General features: G+C 42.0%; 2 protein-coding genes across 2 annotated transcripts in view; both read right to left on the bottom strand.

Moving 5' to 3' along the window:
* The window catches only part of LOC133525501 (uncharacterized), a 173,550-nt gene that overhangs the window by 117,124 nt on the left and 42,205 nt on the right, over positions 1-14,221 (bottom strand). The gene's annotated exons all lie outside the window — the stretch shown is intronic.
* Positions 1,567-14,221, bottom strand: part of LOC133525510 (echinoderm microtubule-associated protein-like 2) — an 89,357-nt gene continuing 76,702 nt past the window's right edge. Inside the window, exons 15-21 of the mRNA XM_061861774.1 lie at positions 13,878-14,008; positions 12,379-12,500; positions 10,840-10,972; positions 7,455-7,542; positions 7,154-7,298; positions 3,827-3,908; positions 1,567-3,414 (exon numbers count right to left, since the gene is read on the bottom strand). Of these exons, the coding sequence (XP_061717758.1) occupies positions 3,289-3,414; positions 3,827-3,908; positions 7,154-7,298; positions 7,455-7,542; positions 10,840-10,972; positions 12,379-12,500; positions 13,878-14,008 (827 nt within the window). The 3' untranslated portion in view covers positions 1,567-3,288. The remainder of the gene's footprint in view (positions 3,415-3,826; positions 3,909-7,153; positions 7,299-7,454; positions 7,543-10,839; positions 10,973-12,378; positions 12,501-13,877; positions 14,009-14,221) is intronic.

The raw sequence follows: 14,221 nt of genomic DNA, 5'->3' as shown, positions 1-14,221 counted from the left end.
GGAATAGACTATAACTTATAAGGTAGGGTTTTAACCTTTTGAACGCCACGCCTATCGCACGCGGCGCGTAATCGTGAACCTTGTCGGTACGCATGAAGGTTGATATTGGGCTGTAGCCGCGCGCGTCATATGACGTCTTTGGCGGTCAAAAGGTTAAAGATGTGTGCACGACCCTTTAAATGACACATAAAAGTACGGGAGTAGAAAAACATGTAAACAATAAGCGATAACATAACATGAAACTTTGCATGTAGCATTTAATCAGGCAAAACGCCATTTTCCATGTATTACGCATACTTTGTGGACATGCCCATGGAATTGGTACATTTTACCTAACATCAAATGAAGTAGGTAGTTCTGCTTTTTTAATATGTTGGTAGTGATGAAATAGTAATAACAAAGAAGTGCGTATTTTTAAATGTTCATTTTACAGGTTACGGGCTTTCCACCACGATACAACTGGTTGACGGTTTTTTTTTATATAACAGCATCTACATTATCATCTGACAAAGTATCAGCCGGCAGGCGATGACTCACGATATATGCTCCTGGCCCGCGGTCTACATCAAGTTGCGCCGCGCCCTAAGGCCGCCTCCGTAACTATGTGAACTTGGAGGATTTCGATGATCATGCAAATATGTGAAACAATAAATTAGTGTGTAGTTAATATACTTTATTAACGGGAATACAATGAAACAACGATTCGAGAAAAGATTTTTAATAGAGGCACATTCAAAAAGACGTACGTCTACGATATTTACAGACCTAAATTAGTGCTTACCTACGACGAGAACTACATGAAAACTACGGTGACTAGGTTTTAAACCGTTCCATTTTGCTTAACTGTAACTATGCTTTCGCTTAACTAATACGATATCTTAGTGGCAACGTGGTTCTTGGAAATTCGTGTTTGTTCTTTTCTAGCGTAGCAGAGACGAGTTAATAATAAGACTGTTAACCCTTTGAACGCCACAGTCGGCCTGCAAAGGTCAAAGGTTACAATATAAAATTAACCTTTTATACCAACAAAGTTTACTAATTTATATAAAACAGTGGTGACGGTCAAAAGGTTAATATAATCCATACAAATCCGCATACGTCCTTATTGTTTATGATTGACTTGTCGCAGTTCCTATAAACATCAGGGTGTGTAGCCAATATGCCAATCATTTACGCTCCGTAGCGAACGAAACGCAACTGTCATTGTTACAAGAGTGATAGAGAGACAAAGCGTTTTGTTATCGTAGCGGAAACGATTGTCACCTCGGCCCTAACAACAACTAAACGCTAACTTATACTCTTGTAGGCGTACATATCTGAATCAGACTGTAAGCTCTTAATCAACACTTGCTGTATTAAATATAAAACTTTTAGCTTTCAATAAATACAGCCAAACATATTTGTACTTTCTAAAACTAAACTTTGAAACTTCGGAATTAACTTAACCACGTTGCAACATTCATTATTAAACTTTAAATAATTATTATGCCTAATTTGTAAAACTTGAACTTTATGGCTTAAATAATTAATAATTATTATAGTAATTGATTAAAACGTGCCACAAAAATAATTATTATGCTTACAATTAAATAAGCTTACAAGCTCAATCACATACATAATTATAAAAACAGTATTCGCAGTGTTGCCAGTGTAAAACCACTAAGTTTAGTGTTGCTATACTTAAACTAGATTATATTGACGGATTTTTCAGTAAAGATATATCAGAGTAAAGAATTAGCAAATAAAACATGAGAATTATAATAACTTAGGAAAAATATTAGAATTAAGATATTTAAAAAATGATTTTATACATTCAATCAAAATATTATATATTATGTAGAGATCAACGAATATTCGATCACTATTCGGTATCCGGCCTATTCGGCCACAATTTCACTATTCGGTATCCGGCCTATTCGGCCACAATTTCACTATTCGGCCGAATACCGAATAGTGGCATAGTATTCGGCCGAATACGGAATAGTACTTTATACGTAGATGACGGTAACGAGGGGTAAAAAAAGTAATCAATTACATATTAAGATTATAATCTTTCAGACTACCTTTATATTCATAGATACTTAATAAAATATAATACAAAATAATAAAAAAATGCACACACGAAGAAAAGTAACGCACCGCAATGTCCGTAATTAAATACGCACTGCGTGCAGAATAAGCGCAATTTCTATCAAAGACAGCGAGGAACAAGTTGCAACTTGCACAGCGCACGCACGCGCGCGTTCGAATTTCCTTCATTTTAGGTAAGACTAGCCGATTATTCGGCTATTCGGCCGATGGCTCCGCTGGATATTCTATATTCGGTATTCGGTCAAGCCACTATTCGTTGCATCTCTAATATTATGCATATTCTTTACTCTGATTCATTGATCAATAACAATTAAATAACTCTTTGTTTAGTCACAACCGTGCACAAAATAAAATAAACATGTAAATGTATAGCAATCCAATACTTAATATTACTCTCAAGCATTTTATTAAAAACAATATCATTCACTTTGACTTAAGATGCACACATAGAAATCTCTTATTTTCTTATTATAAAATGACACAATTGTATAAAAAAGGCTCGTCTTAGGCCTCGGTAGTGCTTCGTGCAAGTTTCACTAAATAAAGATTCATTCTTATTTAGGACTAACCCTCAGAAATGTTAAACATTTTCAGCAGTTTTTCCTAACATTTAACTTTCCAATCCACATGAAAGTTATACATAAAAAAACCGATTATTTTCAATATATTTAATGATCCCATACAGAAATACCTTTATTTATTTTAAATTAGATACGTAATTGGAATGTTTTGGGGCGAATATCACTTTCTCAATAAGTCGAGTTGATATGGTTAATACCCATGTTTCTGATAATTAGACCTATAATTATGATAGAAAGGTCTTTAAGGGCTCCTCCCGTGATTAAAATGCTTATCATAATCAATTTATGATTATTAATAAGTTAATAACCTTATAAATGCTTTCTCCTGCACATGTCAGTAAAACATGAAATGGGTTAAGATTGGCTTATAATATGTTTTTGAAAAATCTACTTTAAGAGGTGCTACTTTCATTCCAACACCACACAGTCTCACAATGACGTGTTAAGGATTGTTGCAAATGTCTTAAACCGTTGGCAGGAAGGCATCAACAATCCAACGTAGCGCTCTAACAGGGTAGTTTGAAAATGTGCTTTATATGCAATGTACCCAGGGTATAGTCGAGTCTGTGTGCTCGAACGCAGTTGTAAAACGTGCTTTATTCCTTCGTATTAAGGTTTAATCTACGACCCACTGCATGACGCTGGTGTCGAGTCCGCCGGTGGACACGAGACGCGAGTCGTCGGGCAGGAAGCGGACGCAGGTCACGTGGGACGAGTGCCCGCCGTATTGGTGACAGAGGGACTGAAAAAAGGAGTACTTATGTGAGTTTCTGGTTACAGATGTAGTGAATAATGCTTTCCCATCGTTTTTTTACGCAAACGTACAAAAATGTTATGCTATTTCAGTCTCAGTACAAAATGTACTGAGGTTGACTGAAGTAGCATGACAAATACGAACGATTCCGAGAAAATACGATGGGAAAGGATTATTCACTACATGTGTACTAATATCTAAAACATAAAAAAAACGAATTAACCTTGCGAGACTCGAACCTGGCAAGAGACGAGTTGATAAAAAGACTTTGAACGCCATAGTCGGCCATAGCCGGTAACGGTAAGATTATAAACCTTAATACATTCAGATAAATTTTCATATGAAAAATTATCGTGGCAGTCAAAGGTAAAAGTTTGCGAGACTAGATTGTAAGACTAACCTTAGGTTGTGTGACGGGGTAGGCGAAAAGCTTCACTTTGCCGAAATCGTCTCCAGTCGCAGCGAGGCGACTGTCGTGAGACCTGGAATATCATAAGAAATATGTTATTCATATAAACATTAAGTGAACAATGTATATATTTTCTCAATTTCGGTATCTGTTTTTTTTTTTTAATGTAGTGTGCAATAATACGATACAAGTGCAGAAAATAGGAAATTCGCAACGAGTGGTGATAAATTAAAACACGACCAAAGGGAGTGTTTTTAATCGACACGAGTTGCGAATTACCTATTCGGACGCGTATCGTACGTTTTACAGTACATATGGCTCTTCAAAGTTTCGACATTTGCACGGAAAGTGCTCGTTCCCTCACGCATGCGGGAAAGTAGCACCATATGTACTGTAAATAATTTTATTATTATTTACAGTACATATGGTATTATTACTATGAACAAACATAGATACATTCACAGAAATCATAGTCCTTGTACTAACTACTAATGAATGCAAATTATTTAGTTTTTTTTATATGTGGTTAAAGAATTGTGGTTAAAGAATTGTGGTTAAAGAATTGTGGTTAAAGAATTTTTTATTGATCTCAAAAGAAATATAAGTACATTTCACTTAATGAGATACATACATGCACTAATGAATTCTATGTTAATTTGTTAGTTTGCGCCCGTGAGCGACAATTTGGTTGTATTTACAACCGTTATATCAACCGTTGTGCTGGAAAAGTATATTTGTAGAACAACATTTGTCTAGATACTTTGACAATACCTACAAGCAATCTTTATCGTGATTAATGTTCTAACAGAAACATACCTATATTGAAGTATCTATTTAATAGTATTTGCAAATTTTTTTTATATAACGATAGGCAGGCGTTTGACCACGATCTCACCTGATGGTAAGTGATGATGCGGTCTACGGTGGAGCGCGCTTACCTATGAGATACCTATTTACCCTAGCCTTGAAGACCCAGATTTGCAATTAATTGCGTCTTAAGGGGCTACCAGGCCAAGTCCGCTGTTTTTACTTCGCTATATTTAAGTACACAATATTTAAGCTTGATAATTGTTCTTTAATTATGTCTGCTGATATTTCAAAAAACGTATCGTATCACAAGTAAATAATTTTTCCGTGAACCCTTTTCTCGAGATAAAACCCGTATAAACTCCCTTATTAATAATTAATAAGGGAGTTTAATAAGTTATTATGCAACGCTTATATATGAAACTTCAATGACGTCTATCGAATTTTTAAATGATATACATAGTTTTTGAAAAATGGACACCATTCAAGTTCGTGCGTTGCCCGGCGCGGCCGTCGGACGGGGAGCGGTGCCACTGGACGCGACGCGCGCACAGTTATTCTCTGTCAATTTATCGTCCCATTTTGACTTTTGAGAGTTTTGAGTGATAGGATACTGTTTATTTAATTAAGCTTATAGTGTAGTGAGTGAGTGATTTGTTTGCTCGTGCAAATTCAAGTTTTCAAGGTGAAGAACGGGTGTCGAGGGAGTTGGAACGCGCGAGGTCATTCAGCTATCTGATTGACCTTAAACTATTACGTCACGTTACATCAGCGTCGACATTTGATAACACGATGACGATGATGTGGTGTTTAGCCGACAAGTCTAGAAGTCAGTCAGTCAGAAGAAGTTAAGTTTAGAAGTCTCTGAATGGGGTCGACTTAACTTAGTCCGTTTCAACCCTACCAAGACACAAGTTTGCGCGTTTACCGCAAAAAAGTTAGAGTTTGTCGTATCACCTCGTTTTGAGAGCACTCCCCTGACTGCCACACCCGATATCGGAATCCTTGGCGTCGACATCTCGAGTGAAGTCCAGTTCCGCGGCCATCTAGAGGGTAAGGCTAAATTAGCCTCAAAAAAGCTCGGAGTGCTCAACAGATCGACACAGTATTTCACACCGGCCCAACGCCTACAGCTTTATAAGGCGCAGGTGCGTCCGCACATGGAATACTGTTCTCATCTATGGGCAGGGGCACCCCAGTACCAGCTTCTCCCTCTGGACCGCATCCAACGAAGAGCGACTCGAATTGTCGACTGCCAGTGTATTTCGGATCGGCTTGACTCCTTGGCGCTGCGTAGAGACGTGGCCGCGCTCTTCATTTTCTATCGCATGTACAACGGGGAGTGCTCCGAGGAATCGTTCGGATTAATCCCTGCCGCTTCTTTTCGCCATCGCCCTACGCAACAACATTTCCATCCTCACCACTTAGACGGTTGGCAGTCCTCAACTGTGCGTTTTTCCAGGAACTTTCCGCCTCGCACTGCTAAACTGTGGAATGAATTGTCGCCTGCGGTATCTTAAAGGCCGGCAACGCACTTACAACTCCTCTGGTGTTGCAGGTGTCCATGGGCGGCGGTAATCGCTTACCATCAGGTGATCCGTCTGCTCGTTTGCCTCCTCTACCATAAAAAAAAGTCGTTACCTGGTGCAGGAGTTGATGTCCGTGCCGTCGGCGGCCTCGGGCCACACGCCGACGGTCTGGGAGGCGTGTCGTGTATAGCCGACACGTCGTGTATAGCCGACACGTCGTGTATAGCCGACGGGTCGTTACCTGGTGCAGGAGTTGATGTCCGTGCCGTCGGCGGCCTCGGGCCACACGCCGACGGTCTGGGAGGCGTGTCGTGTATAGCCGACACGTCGTGTATAGCCGACGGGTCGTTACCTGGTGCAGGAGTTGATGTCCGTGCCGTCGGCGGCCTCGGGCCACACGCCGACGGTCTGGGAGGCGTGTCGTGTATAGCCGACACGTCGTGTATAGCCGACGGGTCGTTACCTGGTGCAGGAGTTGATGTCCGTGCCGTCGGCGGCCTCGGGCCACACGCCGACGGTCTGGGAGGCGTGTCGTGTATAGCCGACGGGTCGTTACCTGGTGCAGGAGTTGATGTCCGTGCCGTCGGCGGCCTCGGGCCACACGCCGACGGTCTGGGAGGCGTGTCGTGTATAGCCGACACGTCGTGTATAGCCGACACGTCGTGTATAGCCGACGGGTCGTTACCTGGTGCAGGAGTTGATGTCCGTGCCGTCGGCGGCCTCGGGCCACACGCCGACGGTCTGGGAGGCGTGTCGTGTATAGCCGACACGTCGTGTATAGCCGACGGGTCGTTACCTGGTGCAGGAGTTGATGTCCGTGCCGTCGGCGGCCTCGGGCCACACGCCGACGGTCTGGGAGGCGTGTCGTGTATAGCCGACGGGTCGTTACCTGGTGCAGGAGTTGATGTCCGTGCCGTCGGCGGCCTCGGGCCACACGCCGACGGTCTGGGAGGCGTGTCGTGTATAGCCGACGGGTCGTTACCTGGTGCAGGAGTTGATGTCCGTGCCGTCGGCGGCCTCGGGCCACACGCCGACGGTCTGGGAGGCGATGGGGCAGGTGTGCGTGGCCCACGTCACGTCGCGCAGGCTCGTCGCCGTCGGCACCTGGCGACACGTTGTCGCGTTCCCTGCGACCCAAAATACGTGTTTAAATGTAACAAGAAAAACAAGAATACTCGATCAAGTCACCGAATTAAAGTAGTAAAACGTTTTAAACGTTAGGGGTCGACCCTTGTTCTCTCCTAAAACAACGTATCATGCTATCCAAATCTGTTAGTACTTACAGTATAACAACTCGTAGTCTCCGGAGTTACTCCTGATGTATTGGCTGTCTTCGGACCAGTCCAGATGCGTTATGTAACTGGAGTGACCCTATAAACCACAACCGTCTATATTTATATCTTATATCTACAGGTAAACCCTCATAGATGAATCAATTTACACTTAGGTATCGTAGCGATATAGAACCTCGAACTCCCATTTTCCATTTACAGAAATTCCCAAGTTGATTGATTCATCTTTGGCAAGGTTTTTTATTAAGGCATCAGCACTTTATGAGCGTTGGCAAAAATTATAAAAAATATATTGGAATTAGAAAAAGGCGGAAACAGCTGGAGAAAAATAATATTACTTCTACCTATAGCCTACCTACTAACAATACAACTTTCTACGCAATTATACAGCTCTACTACATACTACCTATATTCTATCAAATCACTATTGGTATAATAACTAAGATCTGTTTATTATAGAAAAGGTGTAAAATCGAATGACGCTATTCATAAACATCTGACAAATCTATCAAGCCGTGTCAAATGTTTATACATTTTATAAACAAAAAGCTCAAGAAAATGATTTGACTTTACATAAGCCACGATCTAAATAGCATCCTATCTACGTACACTGTTAAAAAATCGATTTATAGGTACTTTAATTTCCCCATCGACGGATTATCACCTTATTATTATTATCACTTTTAATTAAATTTTGATAAAATCTAGTAATAAATAGGTACCTGATGAACGCGTTTTGGACCAAAACATGTAATTTTCCGAGAATACTACACGTTTTCGTAACTAGGCGGGTCCACACAGAGCGAGCATTCGCGCGTGGCAATTTCCTCGCGTGCAAAGCGGACAATATAGAAGTGCCTCGGCCGAGGCGGCGCACGCGTTTTCCTCGCCTGAGCGCAAATGATACACAAATTGCGCTCATACCTACATACAAGTGAATTCTATAATATATCCACCAAATTTTAAAACGAAATCGGGCGAAAAAAAACTACAACAAATTAAAAATCGGCCCATCTATGGCGGTACAATGGATAGATAATCAGTCGACAGTAGAAGCGTAGCACAGCGTTGATGGGTAGTAAAGGACCTGACATGAAACTGGATATTCCGTCTATACCATTCCACTGATGACCGATATTATGACCTTGGATGTCGATGTCGTCACGCTCATTTTTAACCGACTTCAAGATTTCAAAAGGAGGAGGTTATCAATTCGGTTGTATGTTTTTTTTTATGTTTGTTACTCCATAACTTCGTCATTTCTGAACCGATTTTGAAAATTATTTTGTTGTTTGAATTTATATATTTACAGTCTTGGAATGTGAAAGGCATACATATATTGATTTTTGTATTTTCTTTAACAAATCAAGCATTTACATTTAAAAAAGTGATATTTTATGAAGTGAAACTGCTGATGATGATCAGAATGGAACTCTTCAACGACGCATAGTACACGTTTGGTGATTTGTTCTCTTCACTGTGCTTGTTAAGCAAATTAGATTTTCAAGTCAATTTTTGTCCAGTTCGAGTTCTGACGATGGGATCCATGAGGAATCGAGGGAACTCCTCAAATGTTAAAGGCATAATATATAGTGATCTTAGTATTTTCATCAACAAATCAAGTATTTACATTTGTAGAACTGACATTTGATGAAGTGGAACTGCTGATGATGAACATAACGGAACTCTTCAACGATGCATAATTCACGTTTGGCAATTTGTTCTCTTTGCATGTTTGTCAAGCAGTTAGGTTTTCAAGGCACATATTTACATTTTTATCCTATTTAGTTTTTTTAATAATTATCTGGTGCTTTATTTCATGCATGGTGTGAAATAATTTATTTTAAATACAGTCGAATACCCTATTGCGGGTATCTTACCAGTCAACCATAGGGAAAATCTAAAATGTCTCAAGGTGGGTGCATGGACAAAAAAAACATGTTACCTTCTTTTCTACATAATTAGGCGTCGACGCTGTCTTTTTAATTTCATTGTATGAAATCCAAAATCAACAATAATCGTTCTTTCACCGGTCTCCCTCATTGAAGTCGGTTTTTTTCTTAAAGATTATGTGCCTCTGTATTCGGGCGATTTTCTTAAAAGTTGCTCAACAACTAATTTAAATGGAAATGTTACAGCTGTTTTAAAGATAATAATCGAAAAGCAACGACATTTTTATTTTTTAATGTCACAGTTCGCGGCTCAACGGAGTGGCCTATAGAGGTCAATTTCAAATGTAAGATCCTTTGTTGATAGCATAGATTGACAGATAAATAGGTATAGTAACGTGCAGTATAATGGTTACCCTTCTACGTTTTCTCTCCGTGCACTGCGTGGAACGAGAACTTTGTTAACTTCAAAATCTAATGAATACTTTTAAGACTAGAGAAGATTCCTTATAGCCATAGATAAACTGAGACGTTTGGTTTTTAAAAGCTGGTCCCAGAAAGATCTAACTACCAAAGCACCGATCTTCGACCACTCACAAAATTTTGGCAAACAGTAAACACAATATAGCTACATACATAGTTAACCGGCGCCTAATCAGAGACCTAAGGTTACGAATGGTCATCAGTGTGTCAAAATAACGATACACTTCAGTGATAGATGGGAGATAGAGTGATTTGAATCACAGGGTATAAAAGAGTAAGAAAGTATCGGTGTCTAATTTCTACTAAGGTAAAAGAGTTACTATTTTATTTACATTACTTATTATGTTTATGAAGTTCTAGTTTTAATTCTAAAACATTTTTTAGTCTAGACAGGTAGTGTTATGATTGTACTGTCACAAGTAAACCAGTAGGCAGTTTTAACAGTAGTTTATGTAACTGCTACATAATGAAAGGTTAAAATACGAGTGTGGGTTTATGAAAAGAATGAAAGGAGTTTCATAGAAGGATTACACGACTTTTTTAATGTCTAATTATGTATAGTTACATACATTGCTTCATCTACATCAATATCGTAAGTTTTAACAAAACAAAGTAATTTTATACCTATAGTTAGTTTATCGTGTCTAAATATATTATAGGGAGGTTCTTTATTCTTTATTGTATTGCAGTCATGCTCATTATACATTAGGTGTTACAATTTGAAGATGGTAGGTATATGACACCTTGTAAGGGCACTCAATATTTCTTAAGTCTAGGTAGGTACATGCATTTAATACTTATGGCAACGAAATATACATTTATAATTTTATATTTTATCGAGGTTATGATATGAATGTAGATAAAATCGGCTAGCAGGTGTGTGTAGTACTCGTACCTTTCGATGACAAGGAATCATTTGATCATAAAGTTAACAAAGAGTTATTTTGTTTATAAGTTCGTTGACCACTGGTTGAAAATGTTTGGTATAGCATAAAGGTACGCACCAAGCACTTGCCGACGCGGGTGTAGCGGCGGCCGGCGCCGTCCAGCTGGTACACGTAGATGAAGTTGTCCCGCGAGCCCAGCGCCACGTACTTGTTGTCCGGGGAGTACTGGATCGTCTGGATGGGCTCCGATCTGCATAAGAAAAGATATAATAGCACCATATAAAAGTAAATTTAATTAAGAAAACCGTTTTATTAATCTCCAAGCAATGATTTTTATTGCAAGTACAAGCCTAAAGAAACTTAAACTGCTTAAGAACTACGCGATAGGTAACTATCACAAGGATTGCTTAGTTCTTTAATTATTAATTACTTGCACTAAGTACAAAGGATATGGCTCACGCGACCCTTTAACCAAAGAGGTTCTGTAGACGTCCGTCCACTCCGAGCGTCACGAAGTCAATGGCGGGCGACGGCTGCGCGCCGCGCGCTCGTCTACCCTATGGCCCTATAGCTATAGGTGTTGACGTCCGGAGCGATGGCTAGAGATGGTTGCAAACTGGTTGCGCTTATAATAAAATAGCTTTGTAGGTCGTAAAACCAAGGTAAACCGGTGTTATTGGTGATGGTAGGTGTTACATTGTTCTTATAATTTATTATTAATTTAATTTCGTATTGAATTTTCAAATTGTGAAATAATAAATTAGTCAAAAGTATTGCTGGAGTTCTTATTGTGCGCCTGGAAACCGAGTACTTACCGGGTGATATCTCGTGAAAAGATTAAGGCGGACAAAACCTTGTGAAAGCTGCCTCTTTGTTGGTGTGCTGAGAAATAGTCGGAAATCGGTGCTGAGAAATTAGAGTCATCCCAAACGAAGACACTACTCTGCGATTTTTGTGTAAGCGCGCCGTTTCCTTCTCCCGAGAAACTGAGCTTAAAAAAATCGGTATCATAGGTTTTTGTCCTTGTTTAGGAGGTACTGTTATGTAGCAGGAGAGGGCAGTAGTTACCCGTCCTGGTGCGCGGCCAGCAGCTCCCTGGACACGGGCTCGAACACGAGCCACTTGCCGCTCAGGCAGCCCACCGCCACCGCGCTGCCGTCCGCCGCCCACGCGCAGCACTGCGCCGCTCCTGTAGCAGGAGAGGGCAGTAGTTACCCGTCCTGGTGCGCGGCCAGCAGCTCCCTGGACACGGGCTCGAACACGAGCCACTTGCCGCTCAGGCAGCCCACCGCCACCGCGCTGCCGTCCGCCGCCCACGCGCAGCACTGCGCCGCTCCTGTAGCAGGAGAGGGCAGTAGTTACCCGTCCTGGTGCGCGGCCAGCAGCTCCCTGGACACGGGCTCGAACACGAGCCACTTGCCGCTCAGGCAGCCCACCGCCACCGCGCTGCCGTCCGCCGCCCACGCGCAGCACTGCGCCGCTCCTGTAGCAGGAGAGGGCAGTAGTTACCCGTCCTGGTGCGCGGCCAGCAGCTCCCTGGACACGGGCTCGAACACGAGCCACTTGCCGCTCAGGCAGCCCACCGCCACCGCGCTGCCGTCCGCCGCCCACGCGCAGCACTGCGCCGCTCCTGTAGCAGGAGAGGGCAGTAGTTACCCGTCCTGGTGCGCGGCCAGCAGCTCCCTGGACACGGGCTCGAACACGAGCCACTTGCCGCTCAGGCAGCCCACCGCCACCGCGCTGCCGTCCGCCGCCCACGCGCAGCACTGCGCGCGCTCCTGCAGGAGGACAGCTGCCGTTAGAAACACGAGCCTGCACTAGTGGCCACGCGTTGGCCGGCCCCAGGAGAGACCGATGAAGAGTGTGCACAGTCGTCACGTCGCACAGTCACGAGGATACGACAGGAAAGGAGAAGACACAAGTGGCGCAACGTCAGAGCGTTAAAAGGTAAAAGTTACGTATAGACTAAACGCATCATACATACACGCTGCCGAAATCGGGTTCCATATTATGTTTGTATTAATAATTAATGTTGGATCTCCAAATAAAAATAAATAAAAAATAAATATATATAATAATTTTCATTAGACTTAAATCGACCGGGATATAAACCGTGATTACCTTTTATATTGTTTTTATTGAGCTCCCGATATTGTCGAATGTGTGAAATCCTGTTATTTGTTTGTGTAAAAAAACCATTGATATCCGAATCAAACACGCGTAGTGACACTGTGAGTGTGGTGTGCTTAGATAGACTAACAAGTGTGGACGCGACCAGTGGTAACGTTCAAAGCGAAAGTCATGGGTGTTTTCTATGTATTTGAGTATTTATAAATATTTATATATTATATATATCGTTGTTTAAGTACCCTCAACACAAGCCTTATTGAGCTTACTGTGGGACTTAGTCAATTTGTGTAATAATGTCTTATAATATTTATTTATTTATATTCGACGTGGTGCCCGCGCTTCGGTGCTTGAAGCACCCTTGAGCCTCGGACTGCTAAGCCTGACGTACGAGGCGCGCCGCGCAGGCCAACGCCGGGCGCCCTCGGTGGCCTCATACTGAGAGGCGGGCGAAGGCCGACGTAAAGTCCTGGGCATCCAATATTAACGAGGCAAATTACAGGGCGCTCTGCTAGTGATCCCATACTCTCGGCTCGTAGTTGGTACCTAACATAGCCGGGCGACGCCTGATTTTTTTTTGAAGTCGAGGTTTCAATTTTGCAAAGACACTATTGAAAATGATGTAGAGAGTCATTGGAATGCGAGTCAAACTCGCACTTGGCCGGTCAAGTATGCGTATTAAAGTACAATGCGCTTATGGACATCAAATAAAGTTACGCCGGCTCTTACCCCACACCTCTGAACCGAGAAGATTTAAATCCTTCCTAAAGTAGGATGTAATCCCAGTATGCGACCGGTAAGAAACTCACAAACTACTTTCTTGATGTATTGTTTTAAGTGTAATATCTCCATTTGTAATTGTTTAGTTTAGAAATGACATTTGTACTGGATTTAGAACTATATATTACTTTCAATAAATAACTAGCTTTATTTTGTCTTTCTTGAAAATAAATAAATGTTAACTACAGTAGCCATTGTGCCTTTTGTAATAAGGGCGACCGTTGAACAGACGAGAGTGCGCCGGGTACCTCGATGTCCTTGCTCCACACGGTGGAGTGGCTCATGGCGTCCCACAGCTGCAGCAGCCGGTCCCAGCCCGCCGTCACGAACTGCGGCAGCGCCGGGTGCGCCGCCAGCCCCCACAGCTCGTCCACGTGCCCTGGACCATACCACAATTATATGTATATTACGCGAGCCATACGACGACTAGTTCAATTTATAAGTCGATAAATCGATCGATATACAGTATGCAGGCGACTCTCTGCAGTTGGTAAGGCGGTATAACGAACATTGAAAGTCATACTTAAATGGCATGTTTTATGGAAATCTTCCGTACCCCGCATGCGGGCTATCGACCAGCGAAACTGAATCT

Source organism: Cydia pomonella, chromosome 15 (assembly GCF_033807575.1).
Source record: "Cydia pomonella isolate Wapato2018A chromosome 15, ilCydPomo1, whole genome shotgun sequence".
Classification (NCBI taxonomy): domain Eukaryota; kingdom Metazoa; phylum Arthropoda; class Insecta; order Lepidoptera; family Tortricidae; genus Cydia; species Cydia pomonella.
This window is presented reverse-complemented; position numbering and strand designations above follow the sequence as displayed.